Consider the following 24,988-nt stretch of genomic DNA (forward strand, 5'->3'; position numbering starts at 1 on the left):
GAATACATCTAAGTACGTACTTAAGAATTAGCATTGAAATTATATTTATTATTATCCATCGGCGAGTGTTGTTAACTACTTGTCCTCGGTAAAATTTAAGGATCAGATTAAAATCAATGTCTTATTCCATGACCTACGTAACCTTTTAATAACAATGTTGAATTTTGTAGAAGGGGTGACAATATGTGATATGGTAGTGTACTTGACCCGAAGTTGGTCCCTTTCTTTGGAGGTTTCCAATCAACCAGACCCCAACTCACCAGTAGGGCAGTAGGCAATATAGCAAAACAAACAAACAAAAAGAAACAATTTGATAGAGAATTTTGTTGCTCTAAAATAATTTACATTTAAGTTATTAGAATCTCTTTAGAAATTCCAAATAATTATTTTAGACACGTACTAATCACTAAAGTTTATTAGCTCTGAGTTATTACTGATGTTAATGGAACATTATGTCAACTTTTTAATTTTTTTTTAAGAGATGCACGATTTGTAAAAGTATCACCTATCTTCTCTTTTTTTTTTTTGGTAAATAGATAACATTTTTAATATCGAAATGTGTAATTATTTCCACACATACATCAAATCATTCCCTTTCATTCTTGCTAAATCTTAAAATAATGTAATGGTCACTTTCAATTACAGAATTCGCAATACAAAATATTTGGTAGCACTCACAATTGTCAAAAATCACACGTACATCACATTGAATGTTTGAAAACTAGAAGTTGATACAGTTATATTTATAATAATAGTTATGCTTAAAAGATACTACCATCGGTTTTTTAGTTGACACATTTTTTTTTATCATGTTTCCCAATACACAATTTACATTGAGACAATTCAAGTAAATCCTCACAATACTATATTTTATTGTAGCTATAAATCATAAAAGGTAATCAAAGTGTTATTTATAAATAGTGCAGAGATAAAAGTGCGTCAACATAAAAAACAGCAGAAGTGTTTAAGATAACTATGACTGTCACTATGATATCACTAGTTTAGTGGTTAAAAAGCAAGCAACTTTCTCACTACTTTTGTGATAGTTTAACCATACTTACTACAAATATACGAAGTAGTAGTTGTAGTTAATAATAGGTTAAATTACGTTAGATTATAACATTATGCACGATTTCTTGAATAGCTAATTAGTAAGCTAAGATAAATATATCCACACGCAATGTACGTCCTTAATTGCGAAAAATCTACGAAGGATGAACCTATAATGAAAGGGACCCCTCATTATTTTACTCTAGTACTCTACTACACATGGATCATGGCTTGGAGTTAAATCAAAATTAAGAGAGACGGTACACTTTGTACAATAATGTACATTATCTATCCTTACTTCAACTTACGCACAATTATAGCTAGAAAATTAAATTTTGTTATTTGTACATAAAATAAGTACAACAATTTATTAAAAACCACAGATAACTTAATTGATTTATACATAGATCCGGATCCCTCCCTCCCCCCTCTTTAAGAGAGCTAGAACACTGCTTAATATTATGCAACAAGTTATTGTAAGTTTATCTCAACTTAATTAGGCGAAGGAAATAATATAACCCTCGCCTAGATATGTGTCAAAAGGTAAAGTTTTGGGTGAGACGGACTCACGTGAGTCCACTATCATGTTTTTGGTGTTGCGAGCCTCGCGATCGGATTTAGTTAGCCCGCACCTTTTTATTGGATTTTTGTTATTGAGCCCGGTCTCACGTGAGTCCGGTCTCACACAAAACCTTTTGGTGTCAAAATATACACTGCGTACTACTCTTCTTCTTAATATGATGTAATGTAGGCTGCTGTAAGAGACATAATGAGGAGCATTAAGACTTAATTGGACATGCTAACATGTTACTGTATCCCTCTCTTGGTCCACTAATTCCATAGAAATAGAACGATATCTCTTGTCTTGCCTTATTCCAATTTCTTATTTATTTTATACCAAGTATATCATGGTTTCAACAAAGTTGAACTTTTGAAGAAATATAATTAGAACAAACTTCTATAAATTATTCATTTTTAGAAATTACAAACCTTTGAAAATTCATAATTATTCTAATTCTCTACCTAATTAAGCTAAAATCATAAGACAAATCTCATCTCCTTAGAAAACTATAAAAGATAAGAAAATTTGAGTGCCTAAATAAAATATATTATATACCTTCATCACCCTATGATATATGATGAATTAATTGATTCCTCCCTAGCCTATTACATCTATAATTATTATATGGTACCTAATCTTATGACGTAACACAATCCAATTCAAATATTAAATTGGCTGTAAATTCAATTATATCTCTCATTCTTTATTTGTGCAAATAAATTAATGTCCCTTTTTTAATACTCCGTATGTTTTAATTTTTATTATAGTTGACAAATAATGAAAAAATGCTAATCAACTTTGGCTGTCAATGGAAATAATTGTGGTTTCTTTGTATCAAAGTATATGCTAGCTTAGTATAATTGAATTGAAGGATGTCCAAAAAAAAAAAAACCTATATACTAGTTCATTTCTTCAATTATATATATTTTTCCATTAAATAATATTTTCTTCAATTTGTAGCTCCTAAATCTTGTACAAAGTTGCATGAATTAGGGGAATTTATGTGTGCCGACATGTATTCTTTTTTCTCTTATTTTCCTACTTAATTTGATACATCATTCAAGTTCAATTACCAACATAAACACTCCGTATATAATACTCCAATATTGAATAATTAGATGGTCTAATATTTAATTAAATTATATAATTATATAAATGTAGACCTGGTCTGTATATATAGGCCAGGGGCTATCCAGGTGTTGGAGTTGCTCCTTGTAATTTACAGATCAAAGGTTGCTGGCAAGTGCCAATTAAGCCAGCTTATTATACGTATATTCCTACCTTTTATATATTAACCTAACTTCTATTCTAAGAAACTCCAATTTATCAAGTTAATTTGTATAATTAAGTACTGGTAGTAGTACAATAATAATTGCTGAGTTAATTAGAAAAGGTTTAATTTGATAAGAAGGTATCCACATAGATTGTTGGCAAAGTAAATCCAAATTTATATTCTTTCATAGTTTACGAAAAGTTTATGGGGCGTGTTGTGTATAATATGACAACTTTGTCTAAACATTTCAAAATAGTATACGTGACTTGTATTTCGTTAGGGAAGTTAATACGCACTTTTGTGTAGATGCTCGCTTAAAGCTGATGACTTGATGCATTAGGCTGTGCAGAATTTGCATTAGTGGCAAAATCATAGAGCATGAACAGCTAAACATCACTGCTAATTTATAGGACAAATTCAACAAACTTTGTTATTGTTTATACCATATGAATGACTCAAAAGACTTTTTTTGAGGAGGCTGTTTGAATTATCCAAGGATTATACATTATTAAGTACGCTGTTTACAGCTAATAGACTTGTAATATTGGCGTATATATATACAATTATAAAATAGTTGACAAAAACAAAATAAATTCTTATTACTTTGTATATACTATGTACCTAAAACGGCTACAAAGTTAAGAGATTATATACTTTGATTAATTTTATTTTATAGTATAATGAAAGATTAGGGAAAAGAATGTTCTGTTCAAATCTTCAATAATAGTAAGATTATGTTAAATTTGTATCAACCAATGATTGCGCAATGCTTTATTGTGTTTGTGATGACAGGTAAGATCTTACTGTCACAGAAATACATGTTCTACTAACTTACATGATTAACTATATATTCAATCTTCATTCAACTAATTTCTACCAACCAGACAAATTTATTTGTTATTTTTAGGTCAAAGTTCAAACATTATCATAATATGATTGCATTGTTATTTGTGATCGATGGTTTGAGTAAGATTCTATTATACACCGAGTGTACAGAAATAAATATGTAATCACGCATTGACAACTTGTATGACTGAGTGTATAAATAGACATGTTGAGTTCACATTTAAGCACTAAGTGCATTATGGCAAATTGGGGGACTAGATTTAAGAAATCTGAAGATCATGCTTTTGAAATGGACAACTAGATCATATACAGCTCAAGATGAAGGGGATCGTGCTTAAAAGTACAGTGTTTGACAGTGTTGCAACTTACAAAGAATGTTGACATAAAATACAAGTATCTATGATTAGCTTTTGGTTGGACCAAATTGATCCATTTTAAACTTGATCCAATTATATCATCTTGATAATACACTGAAAATTGTTACTCATCATGACTATTTTAATTAAGATACTGGATCCAAGATTAATTGGGTCTAACAAAGGCCCTAGATTTTTCAATAAACATCATTCTTGAACAATGAAGAACTTTTTTTAAAAAAATTGTAAATTTGGTGATTGTTGTCATTTTCTTTCGAGGTCCTCAACTACGAGGAGAAAGCCTCTTACCATACCTGACTATGGTTACAACAACGTAAGCTTAATTTACAATTTAAATAAGTAAAGCAAAAAGGGCTAATCAGCTTATATAAGTTCGCCATATGACTTTTTGTAGTGAGAAATTAGTTCAAATAAGAGTTACCGTATTAGATTTATGAAAAGTGTTTAAGGGTAAAATAACAAAGCCCGAAATATATGTATGATGCAATTTTGCCAATGAGAGCACAGAACAAATATCAATAATACTATAATGGCCCAGCTGACTTTCTACTCTACGATCTCATATACACTGGCATGAAGCATAAATCATCATGGTTTTTCAAAGGGAAAGAAAACATTTCTCCAGAAACAACAAAAACAAGGTATATAAATGTATAAAACTATATTCCACTGTCATTAACTGAACCAAAATTGAGACTATACATTTGTAATGATCTTGAATACAAGGTAATCAAAAACTATAAAGAGCTTTTATCAGGGAAAGCAACCAATCTCGTCCCCCTTTTCTTTCTTTAGGCCTCCTCGGAAGCTCATAATAGTATATAGTATAACAAGCTATATGATACATCACGGAACTGATAGGTTTTGAACTTAGGATCTTATACCTAAAGTCTCACCCTTAAGAGTTAAGTCTTACAATTTGCTAACTAGACTTTCTATTATCATACTACTATATAGTCGTTTTCCTATTGTATATGTAAGACTTTGCAAAATACGCAAAAAGAGTAATTTCAATGATACTAAATCCAGCAAGTAGGCAATAGAAATAATCAAGATGACCTCGGTTTAGGTTGCTTGAAAACCAACTGTCTTGCCCATTGCTGCCAGTTATATTATCGATGATGGAGACCATGAAGCTGCTCAAAAGGCTACCTGTCCCAAACACACTCAAATAGAGCGAAAGACCCACACTTCTCAGCTCGGTAGGAACTTGGTCGTAGAAAAACTCCTGCAAGCCAACCATAGTGAAAACATCTGAAATACCAAATAGCACATACTGAGGGACCAGCCACCATACGCTCATTGGGACTGTTGCATTTGGCATATCAACCAAGCCGTTTTCTAAAGCAGTTTCGAGACGTTTCCTCTCAACAACAGCTGCAATTACCATTGAGACGGCAGAAATTAACATCCCAGTTCCTGTTCTTTGTAGCATTGTTATTCCAGCAGGTTTCCCGGTATAAGTTCTTGCTATTGGAACTATAATACGATCATAGATGGGAATAAAAAGAACAACAGAGAGGCTTATAAAGGACTGTAATGAAGCAGGGGGAACAGAAAAGCTAGCCCCTAATGATCTATCCATGGTAAGACCTTGTTTGGTGAAAAAAGTTGAGGACTGTGAAAAGACGATAGCATATACAATGCTGGTTGCCCAAACAGGGAACAGTCTCAGTACTGCCTTTGCCTCTTCTACCTCGCTCTTACAACAAGCTTTACCATCCTCATCAGAACTACTAGCAGCAACAAGAGCTTTGTCCAAGAACCTATTAAGAGAATACAAAGAAGAGAGTCTTGATGAGCATAGATTTCTAGTAAAAAGAAGGTGCTAGGGCACGTTGGACTATGAACTAGCAAAAGTGACTGTAATTGATAAAAATTTCGAATAAATGTCTTTTCATCAGAACCACCATTTAAGATAGAACTTGGGTTGCTGGTCTATGAATGTCGATAAATAGAGACAGCAAACAAAAAAAAAAAAAAGGGGTGCCACCCATCACAATGAAATAGTGCCAACTCCTCCCCCTGTATTCCCCTGATTGAAAAAAAGAACAGGTTTGCAGAGCTATAGTATCCCTGGATGATTATAAGTAAATTATATGTCACATATTGTAGCCAGTTTTGGTAATTGGCCTAGGCTAAATTGCATCTTTAGACCTTAATCTGTCTTAGAGCCATTTGAGCAGAATTTTTGGGCCAAAAAAGGTGTCTGGCACAATATCCAATGCTGAAATGGGCCATACTGTTTGCCCTATGATTAGCCTTACGACATAGCAAAGGAGAGGAGCCAAGCATCAAAAAAGTGCAAGCTCACCACTCTCTCCCTCGAAGGCCCCGACCAAATAAGAAAATTACACCCCTAGTATCTGTACTCAACTACTCATTACCACTTTGATGGTTGCTAGACTTATTAGTTATTACCAAAAACAAATAAATCTACATGAATACCATGAATAGCAAGAAGTATATCCTTACCGAAATTGTTCAGAGCCTTGGGAAGGAAAGAATCCCTGAACTTCTTCTTCAACGTCAATTGCTGACTGTTTTATACGCCAATTCCTTGCTGCTGTGGCAAACACTCTTCCAATCCTGACAAATGCACTTCGCTCTTCACTTGAGATTACATACCTATAGGTCTGACTCCCAAGCAAAAATATCACTAAAGCAATTGTCATAATGATGCAAGGAATCCCAAATCCAAGGCCCCAACCAACATTATCCTGAATGTAGTTTAAAACGGAGATTACTAGCAATGGACCAAGACACATGCCCAAGTACCACCAATTGAAGAATGAACTTTTGGCTTTGCTCTCCTGGGGATCTTGTCCGTCAAACTGGTCTGCTCCAAAAGCTTGGACACAAGGCTTATGACCAGATTGCCCAATGGCCACAAGATATAGAGAGAAAAATATTGAAATTGTTTGGAAAGGAACAGAATCAGACAACATGCCAGTTCTGGACTTCACGCTGTTCGCTTCACTGTCGAAGGGCAGCACAGCTGAAACAGTTAACAAGCCCAGCCCCTATTAAATGAATAACATTGGATTAGAATTGCAAAATTTCACACAAGTATGAAACAAGCCACATCTTTTACCAATAAAAGGAGGAAATATGCTAGGAATTAACTCAGATTAGAGAGATTAGGAAGATGATTAAGCAGAAAATTAGCTAAGTAACCGATATTTGTATTGATGATCAGAGTAATCAAACAATACAATCACTCTTTATTCGAGAGGAAGAGCAGCTCTCCAAAACTAAGCCAAGCTTAACAACATTTTCAGCATCATCTTTATTCCTCCTAATGAGGCCTATTTATAGAAAAAGTCTCATAACTAACTCTAACTTATTCCTCAAGACACTACTAATAGGCTATGACTAATGTGCCCCTCCCTCAAATATTGATTCCTTGCAAAATACAAGCAGATTATGTAACAACAACAAAAACCAGTTTGCATCCCTTCAGCAGGGCAAGTGAAAGATGTGAAATTCTCAGAGTTTAAAAAAGTGACTTGCTCGGGAAGAAAATAACAAATAAAAGCTTATACCTAAATCAAGAGCATCATCATTTCATCATTTTGACACTGTATCACTGGACTGTAAGAGCATTGCAGATTTGCATATGTACTATCATCAGAAAAAATTAAAGGCCAATAAGTTAGCAAAATGCATTCTTTCTTCAATTAGGGTCATCAGAAGTGATTAAGTTCAGAAGGAATGGCCAGAAATGCATTTAAAAAGCATGTGGTTGAGGGCAGTAACCGACCGAACCACTACTGAACCTCAAGTTAACTGTATAGCTTTTTGTCAAAATAGGTCAAATTTGGCTAAGCCCATTGAACGACTCAAAAAATGAGCAATAAACAGGAAAGACATCAAATATAAAGCCACTTAAATATGCGAACCAAGATAAATTTGTATTCTATGAGTATTAATTGAATGCGCATACTTCATACTAAGTGTGAAAAATTAAAATGACCAACACAGTTGAAAGTCGATATAGAGAAGTTTTTCAATGCAATTACCTATAGTAACTGATAAACTAACATTGCAATTAAATATTTTCTCCTCTTAAGTTTCGCAATGTAGTAGGGTAGTTGATGAATTATTACCCTAGGATCTAACAGGCCTGAGTAAAACTCCCCCACCACCAACTTCTAAGAATTGGGGTGGTGTTGGAATTGAAGTATGATACAAGTGTATTATAACCAAGCTTCCCAAACAGATTTTAGATCCAAGGTTTCTGACATGGCCCATGCAACTGACCTCACTAGGCGATAAAAAATAGAAAACACTAAGTATATTTTTGTCTAGTCTGACCAGTAGGATATAGATGCACTATATAACCAATCACCATGGGCACAAGCCTTTTGATTTCGATTAATTGTATAAGCCAGCTATCATCCCCACCCCAAAACAAGGCTAAACAAAAAGACGGGGTAACAATTACTGAAATCAAAAGCAATAAACTTGTATGCAAAAACAAAGAAATTCAAAAATTAATTTCCTCATAACTTGTCTAACATATTGGACCTGTCGTCCTTAATTGTCATTCAATTCATCTATCACAAGGTTGAAGGTTTCTTAGGATACCATTGCCTTAGGCTCTTAGTATAGGTTATTGTTAATTCTTGGTACAAAAGTCAAAGAAATTTGGCCTTACTTGCAAAGATGAAAAACTGTTTCCATTGCATCATTGTTTAATATGCTAAAATTGACACACTATTTAACAACAAACAGGAAGCATAGCATGGTTTAGGTGGGCAATTAAGACGGCCACAATCATTGAAAATTAATTAAAGCACTAAAGGTCCTTTAGTCTTTTAGCCAAATCAAATCAAGTCAATACAATCAAGATTCTAATGCCAAATCCAGAAAATAACATCATGTTGATAAAACCCATAATGGCATCAACTTTAATTAAGATTTACACCCCTAACTACTTTAGAAAAATCCCAACTAATTGATATTGTCATACATAAAACAATTTCCTATTATTCATACTAGACATACTAGTAATCAATAAGAACATTCAACACAACAAACTTTGCTACAAATATCAACTAATTATATGACTACTCTAATTATACTCATGGCTATATATTATATTACCCAAAAGCTCAGCTCCCACATTCAATCCAACAAAAATGTTTAACAAAAATCAATCTAACAAATATAGATTAGAATAAAGAAAGACTAACCAAGATGTAAATGAATGAAGCTACAACAATGGTGCGATATCGACCCAGAAAAGAATCAGCAATAATCGCACCAAAAACAGGGAAAAGAGACCCAAACCCACTCCAAGCATTGACATTTGCTGCTGCAGCAGCCGTTGACTGACCTAATGGTCCAGTTAAATAGCTAATCAAATTCGATGTTATCCCATAATAAGCAATTCTCTCTGCAACTTCCACCCCTACAAAATTAACGAAAAACCCAGAAAATTTCTGTAAAATTCACGTCGAAGAAGATGATAAATAATTGATTTTGATGAAAGTGGAAATGGGTTTGTAGATTGACTAACCAATGATGAAAGAAGCAGATCTCCAACGACCATGTTTGGATCGAATTGCGGGGCAGCCTTTGTAGTCGACGGCGCCATCGACGGTATCTTCTTGCAAGGGTATAAATGGAGTTTGAGCGTCAATTGCAGAAGAAGATACAGTTATGGCGGGCGCCATTTTCTCTCTCCTCTCCTCAGCCACCACCTGGGTAAACTGAGGAGATGAGGAGATTTAATATCTTATTTTTCGTCATTAGCAAAGTAACCCAACATTGACCATTACTTTTTCTTTTTTCTTTTTTTTTTTTTTTAACTAGACCATTAATTTTATACTTAGCTAACGAACGCCCCTACCCGATTCATGCGTGATTTTGTCATATTTAACTAAATTAATACCAATTTAGATAATATTGATGATTGCATGCATTTTCATACATAAAATTCAAGAAAATCTTTTTTTTTTTTGACACAAAATTCAAGAAAATCTTAATTGAACCACATAATATTTTTTTTTTAAATTACTATTATATGTAAAAAATAAATAAATTTTACATTATGTACCCAATGAAAAAAAAAAATGATTTTTCTCATTCTTTGTAAAGCTAACTTATCTTGATGTGTGTCTCATGAATCATTGATTGTGTCAGTTGTACGCTTCGGTCTGATTGTCTACAAATATTGCTCGCACTTGAAAATTTCATAAAATTGTATGTTTATTTGTGTGAATTTATGAGATTAACAATAGATGGGTTATATACTTATATGTGATTGAAAAATAATGATGACTTTTTTTAATCATTGAATATATTAAATTTGTTAATGTAGTACTTAATTCATAGTATAAATGATAAATGATTAGCGATTTTTTTTTTTTTTTTTTTTTTTGCAAGATAAAAGAGAGGTTTTTTTTTTATATATATATAACTAGTGTGTAGCCCGCGCGTTGCACCGGATTACTACTTTTAAATATATATATAATGACATAATGTTGGTAAAAAAAAAGACTTAACATTGTCTTAATTTTGTTGAATCTATTTTTCTCTACGCTGTATAATTATTTATGTGTTTAGTTAAACATATAGTAATTTATGTGTGTATAAATGACATGAGCTACTATTGGCTAAGATGGTAAGAATGTGACCTCAATAGTGACATGAAATCATTGCTACAATGCTAGTGGTGACGTGGCGTAAGTGAATAGTGATGTGGCACAATATTAGTGTAGATCTACGTGGAACATAAACCTTTTAGTTTTTTTTTTTTTTGAGCGGGATTTATTAGTTTTTTTAATGTATATTTTTTAATATCACTTTTCTTATTACATTACTATTTTTGTCTAATCCATAACTAAATATTTTTTATTTAAATTGAACGTGATTTTATCATTTATTATATTTTATCAATTTTCATTTATGTTAATTGAACTTTTTTTTCACAATTTTCAACTTGAACGTATTTTATGTTTATTCTTTTTCAATATTTCTTATTTAGATTACATTTAAAGGTAAATATATGTTTAAATTTAATAATACTAATTTTTTGTTAGTGACATTTTTTAATAATTTAAATTGTAATATCAAAATGTAACTTTTAAATTTAAATCATATCATCTAAAGATTTTTTTTTTTTTTTTTTGACAAAAATATCATAAAGATGATTATAGTTGGGATTTGTTGAGCCCATGAGTAAACCCACATGTGAGTGGTGTGTTGTCCCACATTGGTTGAATTTATAAGTGAGAGTTTGTATTGGGATGTGTATCCCACATTGAAGAAATAAGAAATAGTGAGAGTTTGTATTGGGATGGCGGGGGGTAGGGGGTGGGGCGGAAAATGTTCGCCGGCGCCGGGGAGGGGGTTTGGACGCCGGCCGCGAAGAGGGGGGTTTTTCGAGGGATGGGGAGGGGTTTAAGGGGAGGGGAAACGGAGGGAGAGGAGGCTGGGGGTAGGGGAGGGGTGGTCGAGGGTGGGGGGCTGCCCTCGCCGGCGACTGGCACTGGTTCCGGCTGGGAGCTGGCGGCCGGCGCCGGCACCGTCTGGCAGGGGCTGGTGGTGGGGTTTTTTTTTTAATTTTTTTTGTTTTTTTATTATATTTTAAAAGTTTTTTTAATAATTAATTTATTTATATTACAACGACCAATTAGAGGCTGCCACGTGGCATATTAGTCATTAATGACTAACGGTGTTAACCGCCGTTAGTCATTAAGGGCATTTGGTGAAATTTTTTTAAACTCAAGTGTATTTGGTGAATTTCAAAGTTTTAATGGGTATATGGTGAATAAAAAAATAACTCATGGGCATTTGGTGAAATAACCGTATTAAATAATTGTATTCTATAAATATGTTAATAATATTTTTTAAAAAAAATTATTTAATAATTTTTTTAAAAAAAATAAATAAATTTAAGTCCTGGATATTAGAACTCAATCTCATTGCGTCATTGAGAACAACATCAAGATCATTTAGGTGCGTTGCTCATTTGGACAACTTATTTGTTACAATTTGACAGTCTGACTCAATGATAATTTTATCATAACCCTACTTTTATGGCCCTCAAATTCAATATCTCATTTTTAGTCAAGTAGTAGAGTAATCCAAGATTGACCACTACTTTTATTTTTTTAACCATTAATTTTACAAGTTTAGAGCGTGCATAATAGTATAAGATATTTGCAAAATAAAAATATTATTATAAGAAGTTTTGATGGTGCAAAATTTAACAAAAAAAAAAATCATACAAAGCCATTTGTTACTCTATTAAAATAAGAATGAAAATATTTTTTAAAAAAAACATATTAAAAAAAGTATGGTATTTCAGAGTAGAATTTATGCAATTAGAATGAAAGGCTCTGTATATATATCTCACAAAGATTTGACATTATTTATCATGAATAATTTCATAAGTATACTCATATACTTCAATCATTCTATATACTACCCCACAAATAAAATTCACTTTCCATACCATAAAAATAAAATAAAATGTAACAAAGGAATTTTGTAAAATCAAATGTACGGAGAAAAACGTAAAAAAGATAACGGTGTAGAGGAACGTAGGAAATCTTTTTTACATGTTAAAAAATATATTATCTAATTATACTTGGGTTCACATTCCAAATTTTGGTGTAGAGGTTTCAATACATAAAAAGGACGTGTACAATTGACATTCTGTAAATTAAAAAGAAATAGACAATTTATATAGGTTTATAGAATTGATACAATATCGAACTATTGACTTGCTTTTCTCAAAAAAAACTATTGACTTGCTTTCGTGAAAAAACAAAAGCAATGAGGATGTTTGTTTAGATACTTTTAGAGGATGTTTGTTTAGAGGGATAAAGTGAGGGGATTAGATAAAAAAATGAGGGATTTAACATGTCTTTGTTAATTTAGAGGGATGGGGATTATGAGGGAGGTTAGGAGGGAATAAAAAAGGGAGCCCTCCAAATTAATAACTAAGGGGGTGGTTTTCAAAAAAAAAAAAAAAAAAAAAAAAGGTGGTATAAGGGATGGGATAAAATTTAACGGGTAAAAGACATTTCTACCCTTAATGAAAGAGAACGAAGAGAGTGAAGAAAGGATAGTAAGGATAATTTTGTATGTTTATTAGTTATTCCAATCTAATTATAACCTATACCAAACAATGGAATACACTTATACACTATTATTATCCTTATCCCATCTATTAATCCACCTTCTTATCCCTCCTTTTATCCCACTTAATCCCATCTCTTCTACCAAACGCCCCGTTATAAAATAATTATATTTAATGCGTTTATTAATCAGATAAACAGGCTCTCACATTTATATTAATCATATAATTTAAATTTCATTGACTCTCACATTTATTTTTGCTAAAATGTTTATTTTGTACTCCTTCCTTCCCTAAATTACATTCTTTACTTCTAGTATTTATTCCTCACATAAAAGAGAGAAGTAAGAATGTAATTTAGGAACGGAGGGAGTATATTGAGATTGCTCTTCAGTTGGAATTAAACTAAAATGTCTATGAATACAAAAATTATATATAGTTCTAGTAGTAAAAATAATGATGTTGATTCATTTTTTCATTTTTCACGTAAAAAAAATATATGAAGAGATGGTTCATAAGACTTGACTATCTCCTACAACATAATCCAAGAAGTAGATAGAACCAACCAAGAGAAGCAAGTGAACAAATATTTAATGAAGGAATTAAAAATTAAAGGAAAAAATAAAAATAAAAGTGTACCAATAATAAGAGTGGGACACATGGCAACATATATTGTCTGCAGAAGTTCCTGTTATTAAATATTACTCCCTTTGTGCCATAATACTTGGGACGTTGGGATGGACACGTAATTTAATAAAACTATAAGTGGGCCTATTTAATTTATTGTATAAAAGATTCTTTTTTATTTTTATATTACGAAAACAACAAGTGGGGTGAGAATGGGGTAGATGATCTGAGGAAAGAGAAAATGTGAGAAAATAGTTTTAATTTTTTTATTTTATTAGTAGTCCTATTCCATATTTAGTAACGTGCCAAATATTGTGGGACGACCGAAAATTTGACGGAGGGAGTAGTATAGATATTACTATTGAAATTTTGAAACTAGCCCTAATATTAAAATTACATCCCTCAATTAATAAAATCAATATTTTCATTTAATACAATTAAATCGGGCCTAATCTAATTGCATAGAACTAAAACAATCAATAGGAAATTAATACGCAATATCAACAATAAACAATAAAAAAAATTATTCCTTCACATTAATCTTAGATCCCCAGAATTTTATAATTAAACTACTTACACATATTTAAATTAAAAAAATATAATTAAAAAAAATTAAAAAAAATACAATTAAATTAAACATAATAAAACAAACAGATTCGTATCCAGGATTTCAAAACACAATGTGCAAAAATTATAATTGCCATATGCAATCAAAATGATAATTTATTTTCAATTGAATTTAGGTACTCTGTATATTGGTATTCAATGAAAATGCTTTGTACTGTATTTTGTTTTTTTTTTTTTTTGAAATACTGTATTTTGTTATTTAATTTGTACTGTATTTTGTTATTTAATTTGTTTTTAAATTATACTTGTACTTTTTTTTTTCTTCTTATTTTACAATTACTAGTCAATTACTAATCGCCTCAAAAACCTACAGACTACAGTATGTACGAACTAGCTTAGTTTTGAGGTACCTTTAAGACCCTATATTATTCTCCAGACTTCATTATTATATGGATGACAATATGACATTGTACCATGGAAGGACCTTGCTGGCTTGACCAACACCCCGAACACCTATTTTTGACCACAATACATCACATCTCTTATGACAGGGTAAGAAAAAGAAATTGGTGAAATTAACACTTCATCTGTGTCAAAATTATCTTGAATTACCTCCACAGTACGCCTAGACTTGGTATCATGATCAACTAAGTCACACACTCGCAGTTCCATATTACTAGTTGCCAAAGGCGAGAGTACACACAAAGAGTAGACACTTAGGGCCTGTTCTCATTGACTGAACTCAGCTGAACTGAACTGAACTCAGCTGAACTGAACTGAATTGAACTCAGCTGAACTAAACTGAACTGAACTGAAATGAATATTTTATAAGAGAAGGAAATTAGGAGCTGAACTGAACTGAATTGAACTGAACTGAATTGAGCTGAACTGCACTGAACTGAATTGAGCTGAACTGAACTGAACTGAACCGGACTCAGCTGAACTGAACTGAATTTCAACGTAAGAGAACAGACCCTTAATTTTGAGACATCTTAAAAAAGAAAAATAGACACATAAAAAATACGAATAATTGAATAATGCCAAAAGAAAATACTGATAAAACAGTAGTAAAACTTGAAAAAGTATAAGTAAAAGATCACAGTGTACACATATGACAAGACAAACCATGCAATATCAAGATTTGCAAAGTTTGAGAATCAAACCTGACCTTTTTGCTATCAGCCTATCATGAACTTTGGAACACGCTATTTGATTTTAATGTTTGCTTTATTGCTTTATATACTTCAGTATACTGGAAGAAACTCTAGAAGAAAGGAGGGAGGACAGTTTCCATATTTGCTTTGTTGGTAATCTTGGTATTAATAGATTTTAACACGGAGTTGTTTTTTTCTTTTCATTTTTTCTTTTTCGAGGAAAGAGTAGTACGAAGTATTTTTTATATTGTTAGTATTAAGATAATACCATTAAGCTACAATTTTATAGTTTTATACTAACAAGTGTTACTAAAGCTATTAATAACTGATCAGATTATTAGAGGTTGAGAAATACTTATGAGAAAAAGTACTCCCTCCCTATATAAAAATTAACACTTAGGGCATGTTCTCATTGACTGAACTCAGCTGAACTGAATTAAACTGAGCTAAACTAAATATTTTTATAAGAGAAGGAAATTAGGAGCTGAACTGAACTGAATATTTTATAAGAGAAGGAAATTAGGAGCTGAACTGAACTGAACTGAACTGAATTTCAACGTATGAGAACAGGCCCTTAATTATCGAAAAAAGTACAACTACTAGTAAATGAATAATGCCAAATAGAAGAATAAAACTTTCTTAATTAGGGATTATTAATGGGTCAGTTCCCTCGATAATCAAGTGTGTAAATATATTGGTTTCCTTCAAAAAAAAAATATTGGTTAGTGGCGTCTGAAAATGATCCTGTAAAATGACATAGATTACTTCCTATATTATGGTCAAATTCAGCTTTGTATTAATTAACAAAGGTCTTTATCTTTATTCACTTCATTTCTAATTTTCTATGGAGTTTTTCTACTACTCTGTAACAATTAATGCGCAGAGTCCAAACTCTGTAGGGCATATTCACATTTACTTGAATTGAGCTGAATTAAACTGAACTAAACTAAACTGAAATGAATATTTTATGAGAGAAGGAAATTAAAAGCTGAATTGAACTGAAATTAAGCTGAAGTGAACATGTCCTTAATTAAAGCAACTGTACAATAGTTTTCACTATTTAAGGATAAAATATTAAAATTTTAAGTTTAGAATATCGTACGAGTAGTGTTTATCATTTGGTAAATGTTATTGACTTATTACATCTTACACATGGATAATTTTATTAAATGTTAATTGCGAACAAAATTAATACTTCATATCTTTTGACTTTTCACCTTATTAATGAGTAAATACTACTTGTATTTATATTTTTTTATTTTTTGTTTTCTTAACACCTAATTGTATGACTTAATACGGAGTACTCCGTAGCATTATATAAACACTCGTATTTACTTGGTTGTTATTTACCTGTCGAGTGGCTTGTTTAGATTTATTTGACCAAAGAGTTTTAACTTTGTTGTAACTATTTACTCGTAGCTTTTAGTTTGTATATTTCTATTTTCATGAATCACTATAACTACTTTTGAACTTTTTTAATTTTTTTTTTGGCTTTTTTCTTAAATGATACTTCAATTTTGGTTTGGTGATGTGAAACTTTTCAAATAAATATCCTTTACGTGTGGAGTAGATATGACAATCCTGATCGACCTGACCCGTGACCCAAAAACATTAACCCAAAATTGACTCGAACACAAAACTGACCACAGTTCATATTTGACCCAAAGTGGAGTTGACCCGATATCAAACTTGACATGATTCGACTCGAAGTTGAACCGATACTCAATGTGACCTGACCTAAACTGACTTGACCCAAACAACTCTATTGCCACTCCTAGTGGCAGTACAAGAATTTGCAATTTGATTGTTATTTACTCATTTAGAAGCCTCTCTATTTTCTAGTTTAGGTCCAAGTGCATTTGGACTCATAGCGAATTCTTAGTGTCATATTATTCTTAGCTTGTTTCTCAAGCAATTCTTTTGTGTTACCTTTGTCAAGTTGTTAAATATATGTTGGAATTCTTAGAATAAAAGGTTTTGTGTGAGACCGGACTCACGTGAGACCGGGCTTAATAACAAAAGTCCAATAAAAAGGCGCGGGCTAACTAAACCCGATCGCGAGGCCTGCAACACCAAAAACATGATAGTGGACTCACGTGAGTCCGTCTCACCCAAAACTTTACCTTCTTAGAAATGCTTGGAGAATCGATAAGGGAAGGCCGGAAGGGTGATAAACGCAAATACGTAGTAAAATAAATTTGTAGCATCAATTCTACAAGAGATATGGAATATCGGAAATTATATTCCGATATCTCATAGTCATATCTCTAACAAATTCTCATCCTTGATTTTATAGTTTTACGATTTAACATGCATAATGAAGAAATACGTAGTAAAATAATTATTAAAACTATAAGAACAAGTAAAATAGGTATAGAACTATAGACTATAATCTATAGAGCATGCACGATAGTAAATTAGTAATAATTACTACTGTACATTACTAAACATCATATCAAGACTGTGCATTAAAAACAAAAAAAAAAAAAAAAAAAAATATCCGAATTGAGGAAAATGGCGGTACTGCTTTCTGTTCTCAGATTTATATAGACAAGGGTATGGATAAAAAATTAAAAATTGTGTATAAATGTATAATATAGGGTACCATATAAAATCTTTATAGCAGCGTAATTCTTTGATTCGTCAGATTACTTTGCAGAGGGAGTAACTTTCCATTTTATGGTAACTTCATAATCAATACTTACAAATTTCTCACCCTTTTATTAACCATCCATACTACTTGCAAATTTCTCACCCTTATATTAACCATCCATACTACTACTTACAAATTTCTCACCCTTTTATTAACCATCCATACTACTTACAAATTTCTCAGACTTAATTACATTCTACTCATCTCATTTTTTCTAAACTAAGTTGAAAGATGAATTTCTTTGTTATTTGTTACTTCTTTGTTGCGAGTTATTTTGAAGACTTGTGGAGTAGGGTGGTGAGTAACCACCGTGATTTTATAGAATACAAAACAAATCAAGGATTAGTAGAAGCAATTAGGCATGAAATACAAAAAAATGTCTACGCTCGAGTGTGGGGTGTTTTTGGTGCGGGGTGTGGAGCGGGTGCGATGTTCTTTATGAAGTTAACTCAAAGGTTTGATTTCTCTGGATTTCCTCACAACAAAGAGGTACTTACTTTCTTGATTTATTTGCTACTGTAATTTTTTTATTTATTTATCTAATATCATATGTTGATATGTATTATGGTTTTTTTTAGCTATTATAACCTTTGGGAAGGAGATTAATGTCCTAGTATATACTTTGAAAGTTAACGGAAGGTCTTCTAGTACAATACATTACTACAAAAGAAAATAAAAGGGACTCTAGTCTTTAGAGTAGATATTAACAAAAGTTTATCTTGTAACTTAGGAATCATTTGTCAAAAAAAGTAGTACTACGTGTTATTTTCAGATTTTATTAAATTTTTGTCTCGTGGAAAAAAGCTCAATACTTTCTGTCTTATTAAGTGCAAGTGCAATGGAACAAACTGGCATGCATCACATTAAATTGTTTGGATGGTTAATTGGTTATAAGTAATTAAATTTTAATTTATCAATTAGATTTCAGGTTTATTGTATTTACATATCTATTAAATTTTAATTTATCAATTAGATTGCAATTTTTACCAAAGGTTAGGTGGGATTCTTCATAAATAGTTAAGGCAGCCTATTAACTATACATGAAATGATGAAATATAGTGCAATCGTCCCCATTCTTCTAATTCTTCAATACGAGATAATATTAAATGGTTTAAAATAAAGTTTATGATATGTTAAAAAGAAAAAATGTTTCTTACGTAGAGTGACCGCTAGACTTCCGAGCAGATGTTGTTGTTGACTTATATCAAACAAGCCTTGCCAGTTGCCACTAAAGCGCTTAAAACATGCAATAAAAATACGGGTTAATTTTTATACAAATTATTTTTAGTGTATTATTTAGGTAAATAATAACTTCAAGGTGTCTATTTAATTCTACAACTAATTAGTACTACTTGTTATTTGACATTGTAGGCAAATTTGGCTGTCTTATTCTTCTTACTTCTTGTTGGAATTCTTGGACCAATCCACATCTTTCTCATCATTATGGGATCTCGGGTGAGAACATTTTGGGTTGTTCGAGTCACCCCTCATCCGGTGATAATGGGTCTTGGAGCCACGATCACTGCATTCCTACCGATCGCATGCATTATTGATGGTAGTATGATTGATGAAAAGCTAGATGTATGGGCTTTAACATGTGCTTGCTTTTTTACTCTTGAGTTTTTTTTCACTCACTTAGCTATATTGCCAGTTTATGATTATTTTATTGTTCACACTTGTTTGAGCATTGTGAGTTCTATTCTTCTATCATTGACTACTACATTCAAATTGCGACCGTTATGGATGGGTCTAATGGGAATCGGAAGTGCTTTGATTCTTGCTTTACATCATTGGGTAAACATACAATCTCCGATGGTAGATGAAGGTTTTCAAATCGATTTAGAAGTTAGGCCCCCGGATCGACGAAATAATGAAGAATGGATAACACAAAGCCCAATTAATGATTATCATGCCGTTCATCCCCATATTCCTTGGTGGAAGGTTACATTGAAGCATAAAGCTTTTCATGGAGTATTGTATATAATAGCTTTGGTGGCTTTATCTTATGTCTTTGGAAGGAAGATTGATTCAAAACCGACTTAATTAATTATTCCTATTAGTTAGTTTCCTTTAATTATTAAAAGGTATTTGTATTGTTTTAGAATTTAATTAGGAGTATTCTAAGGACTGATATCCTATTTGCTTTAATTTTAACTATGTACGGAGTAGTGTTTTACTTTTATCTGTTTTGTAAAAGTTAAGATTTGCATGCACTAAGGAATGAAAATTACTATGCTTTTATGTGTGTTTATTTTTTCTTCTATTATTAATTATTAAAGTTAATTAAGATTTTTTTTTGAAAGTAAGGTTAGTTAGAATTTTAATAAGTTTAAAAAATACTCCTTTGTCTCATAATGTAGTGTGCCTAGTTGAATTTTTCTTACGAGAATTAAGGGTAGTGAAAATTATGCAATATTTCTTAAAAGGAATTCAACAAAGCATCATCAAGAGCAATTAAGATGATATCTCCAAATATGAATTAATTATTATTCATTATTACTTATTAATGGTAAACAGTATGTTTACAATTTTACATGTACTACAATGTAGAAAATAGGTCCAATGCATTCAAAAAATTTAAATTCAACAATGAACATTATTATAATCACAACGGGATGATAAAAGCGATAAAGGCTTGATAACCTATGTGCTTAAAAAAAAAGAAACAAAGAGGCTTGATATAAGAAATATTATAATTTCATGATTTTCATCCAAGAAAAATTTTAATCAGCATTATCAAAGTAAAGGATGCAACCATCAGTTGGTGCCAAGCAACAGTTGAAATAAATAGTAATTGATTTTTTCCGTATAAAAAGATAATCATGCATGTATTGTGTAAGCCGCCATAAACTTGTAATTGATAATACGATTGACTTTTTCCCTATAAAAAATAAGATTAGCTCCAACTTGAAGTTATTTTTTTTTCAATAGTTTTGGGTTTTTTCACCCAACAAGAAGGAAAATTCATGTTTGTTACACTTTCCTTGAATGTCGTCCCTAATATTACTCAACTAACATGGTTGAAGCCTTGAATTGGGGTATTTTAAATTTGCATTACCAAAAATGAAATATATTCCTGAAAATAATAATTTGATTCTGTAAAATTAAAAATGGTTGAGGTTCGTGTTGCTAACGTGGAAGACAATTTTGAGAGTGATGATGCTGAGTATGCTTGGTATGGCGACGAAGACGTGAACAAGAACAAGTGTTGGACATTCTTCTGTTATACCAATGGCAAGATAATGCATAAAATTACAATGTGCCTTATGTTTACATTTGTTGCACTCTTAATTTTGGGTGTACTTTATTTACATCTGATATGGAACGCAGGAGGTCATGTGAGGATCATGAACAAGATAGCACGACAGAATGATACAAGTAAGATTAATGAGAATGATATTTTGCTAGTGCATTGCATACGTGAATACGGAAATCATATACATGATCTTGGTTGGAAGATAGTGTTACCATCATCCACATATGAATATCGGTTTCATGTTGAAATTAGAGATGATCGTCGCAATGTGGTTCAGTGCTACATGAGATGGAATGGAGAGCCCAAAGTTGGGACTATTGTGCTATGGAACATCCATACTATTTGGTACCAATTCGGATGGTCTTCCTCTGGTGAAACAACTTATTCCAACAGTAATTATAAGTACAAGTTCGTTAGGGCTGTTTTTTCTAATAGGTAACTCATTCATATAATAGCTTTGGTGGTTTTATCTTATGTCTTTGGAAGGAAGATTGATTCAAAATTAAATCAAAACCGACTTAATTATTATTCCTATTAGTTAGTTTCCTTTAATTATTAAAATGTATTTGTATTGTTTTAGAATTTAATTAGGAGTATTCTAAGGACTGATATCCTATTTGCTTTAATTTTAACTATGTTGTGTTTTACTTTTATCTAACTCCGCCAGTGGGTTTTCCGCTGTCAGTCCCAAGCCTGGATAAAGGAGGAGGGTTACGGACTTACGATAGGTCAGTGACAGCCAATGTAAAACTTTGTCACATCCCTTGGCATGAGCCACAATGATTGAGAGTAGTACTAGGATGGGTGACCTCGAGTGTTTTACTTTTATCTGTTTTGTAAAAATTAAGATTTGCATGCACTAAGGAATGAAGATTACTATGCTTTTATTTGTGTTTATTTTTTTTTTCTATTATTAAAGTTTATTAAGATTTTTTTTTTTTTTTTTTTTTTTTTTTTTTTTTTTTTTTTTTTTTACGGGGAGCAAGCAATTTTATTAAGCATTAGGAAGGGCTAAATCAGCCATTACAAAGTCCTGTAGTTCACTAGGATACTCCTCCAACCAAACTCTAAGTGAAGAAAACTTAATACTAAGCTTTGCTAAGGAATGTGCTACTCGATTACCATCCCTTTTCACGAAAGCAAATGAGCAAGACTGGCAGCAACTTGCAAGCTGAAGAATATCTTTTACAATCGAGCCAAACACAGTCAAGTCCACCCTATTCTTGCACAAGCTATGATGAAGCTTAAGGTTATCAGTCTCCAAGCAAACCTTCAAGAAACCAGCTTCCACAGCAATATTCAGGGCATGTCTCAAAGCCATAGCCTCCACTACAGCAACATCAAAGCTGCCAGCAACCGTCAGACAAGTTGCAGCAACCACATCACCCACATGATCACGCATAACAGCACCAAAACCCACCCTATTAGACTCAAAGATAGCAGCGTCAGAATTCACCTTTATGATGCCACTGGAAGGAGGTTTCCAATGACAAGCCAAGGTAGCAGAGGGAGGGTTACAGCACATCTGTTCTCTAGCATTTTCGAACTCACCAACTATGCTTACTGCCTTGTGAAGAACATCATCCACCCTCTTCTTTTTACCTTCAAAAACCCAAGAGTTCCTGCGAATCCAAATCCCCCAAAGCATGCTCCAGAAGATGTTCCACCACGAAGAGTCTTTGAACATCGCACGCACATTACAGCACCACTCAGTAAAGTTGTTGCCATTAAAATTCAGCACATCAAGCCTCAAAGGGGACATATACCACAGCAGCCTAGCTTCCTCACAGAACACTAGCAAGTGCAAAATACTCCTTTGTCTCATAGTGTAGTGTGCATAGTTGAATTTTTCTTACGAGAATTAAGGTTAGTGAAAATTATGCAATATTTCTTAAAGGAAATTTTGCAAAAAAACCACCTTTTAAATCTTGTTTTTTTTTTGCATATAACCACCTTTTAAAAAAAATGTTGCAGAAGACCACTAATTTTAAAAATTTTGTTGCAAATTACCAGTTTTTTAGCCAAATGTATCAATTGTTTTACATTGAATTGGTGGTAAGTTGCAACAAAATTTTTAACATTTGTGGTTATTTGCAACTTTTTTTTTAAAAAGGTGGTTAAATGCAAAAAACAAGATTTAAAAGGTGGTTTTTTGCAAAATTTCCTTTCTTAAAAGTAAGGATCGATTTACAATATAGATCAAATTCAACAAAGCATCAAGAGCAATTAAGATGATATCTCCAAATATGAATTAATTATTATTCATTATTACTTATTAATGGTAAACAATATGTTTACAATTTTACATGTACTACAATGTAGAAAATAGGTCCAATGCATTCAAAAAATTTAAATTCAACAATGAACATTATTATAATCACAACGGGATAATAAAAGCCATAAAGGCTTGACAATCTATTTGCTTTTAAAAGAACAAAGAGGCTTGATATAAGAAATATTATAATTTCATGATTTTCATCCAAGAGAAATTTTATTCAGCATTATCAAAGTAAATTAAGGATGCAACCATCAGTTGGTGCCAAGCAACAGCTAGTTGAAATAAATAGCTTTTGATTTTTTCCCTATAAAAAGATAATTATGCATGTATTGTGTAAGCCGCCTCTAAACTTGTAATGATCAATTGATAATACGATTGACTTTTTCCCTATAAAAAATAACATTAGGTCCACCTTGAAGTTATTTTTTTTTTTCAATAGTTTTGGGTTTTTTTTTACCCAACAAGAAGGAAAATTCATGTTTGTTACACTTTCCTTGAATGTCGTCCCTAATATTACTCAACCAACATGGTTGAAGCCTTGAATAGGGGTATTTAAAATTTGCATTACCAAAAATGAAATACATTCCTGAAAATACTAATTTGATTCTGTAAAATAAAAATGGTTGAGGTTCGTGTTGCTAACGTGGAAGACAATTTTGAGAGTGATGATGCTGAGTATGCTTGGTATGGCGACGAAAACGTGAAGATGAACAAGTTGTGGTCATTCTTGTGTTATACCAATAGCAAGATATTGCATAAAACTACAACGTGCCTTATGTTTACATTTGTTGCACTCTTACTTTTGGGTGTACTTTGGAACATCTATACCATTTGGGACCAATTCGGATGGTCTTCTTCTGGTGAAACAACTTATTCCAACAATAACAATATGTACAAGTTTGTTAGGAATTATTACTCATACAGTATTGTTTGACTTAATCTCCATAAATAAAAAAAAAAACAAAAAAAATTTAAATTTTTAATTTTTTTTTTTTTTTTTTTAAAAAGACTTAATCTCCATCGAGTTGTCCAACGAAATTCATTTTATTTATAAATGCAGTTTTCTTTCATGATCCATTCAAACACTTAACAATTTGGATATGCATGTTTAGGAACTCTAATTAAGTGGTAAATATAAATAATATCAAATTTAACAGATAATAATTTTAAATTTATAACAACATACATGAAACAGAAGATCCCTAGGGAGCAAAAAAAATGGTTTTTTTTGAAAGGGGTGCAGAGATGAGA

The 24,988-nt window shown here is 31.9% G+C and overlaps 2 protein-coding genes across 2 annotated transcripts; both read right to left on the minus strand.

Annotated features, from left to right (window-relative positions):
• Window positions 1-4,750: 4,750 nt before the first annotated feature.
• Window positions 4,751-9,848, minus strand: LOC145614973 (protein NRT1/ PTR FAMILY 5.10-like). Its single transcript, XM_081670052.1, has 4 exons — window positions 9,633-9,848; window positions 9,307-9,524; window positions 6,584-7,131; window positions 4,751-5,874 (listed from the first exon to the last, which is right to left on the minus strand). Exons 1-4 carry the CDS (start codon window positions 9,787-9,789, stop codon window positions 5,058-5,060), a joined length of 1,740 nt encoding a protein of 579 aa, XP_081526178.1. The 5' UTR covers window positions 9,790-9,848; the 3' UTR covers window positions 4,751-5,057.
• A 12,605-nt stretch (window positions 9,849-22,453) lies between these two features.
• On the minus strand, window positions 22,454-23,284 carry LOC145613040 (uncharacterized). Its single transcript, XM_081668106.1, has one exon. The coding sequence runs from the start codon at window positions 23,282-23,284 to the stop codon at window positions 22,454-22,456; it is 831 nt and encodes a 276-aa protein (XP_081524232.1).
• Between the last annotated feature and the right edge of the window lie 1,704 nt (window positions 23,285-24,988).

This window comes from Chenopodium album, chromosome 25 (assembly GCF_948465745.1).
Source record: "Chenopodium album chromosome 25, dcCheAlbu1.1, whole genome shotgun sequence".
Classification (NCBI taxonomy): domain Eukaryota; kingdom Viridiplantae; phylum Streptophyta; class Magnoliopsida; order Caryophyllales; family Amaranthaceae; genus Chenopodium; species Chenopodium album.

Coding starts and splice junctions, on each gene's coding strand:
- LOC145613040 (XM_081668106.1), bottom strand. CDS start 23,284: ATGAGACAAAGGAGTATTTTGCACTTGCTAGTGTTCTGTGAGGAAGCT.
- LOC145614973 (XM_081670052.1), bottom strand. CDS start 9,789: ATGGCGCCCGCCATAACTGTATCTTCTTCTGCAATTGACGCTCAAACT. Junction 9,525..9,632: donor ATCTGCTTCTTTCATCATTG/GTTAGTCAATCT, acceptor TTAATTTTGTAG/GGGTGGAAGTTGCAGAGAGA. Junction 5,875..6,583: donor CAAGGCTCTGAACAATTTCG/GTAAGGATATAC, acceptor TTCTCTTAATAG/GTTCTTGGACAAAGCTCTTG.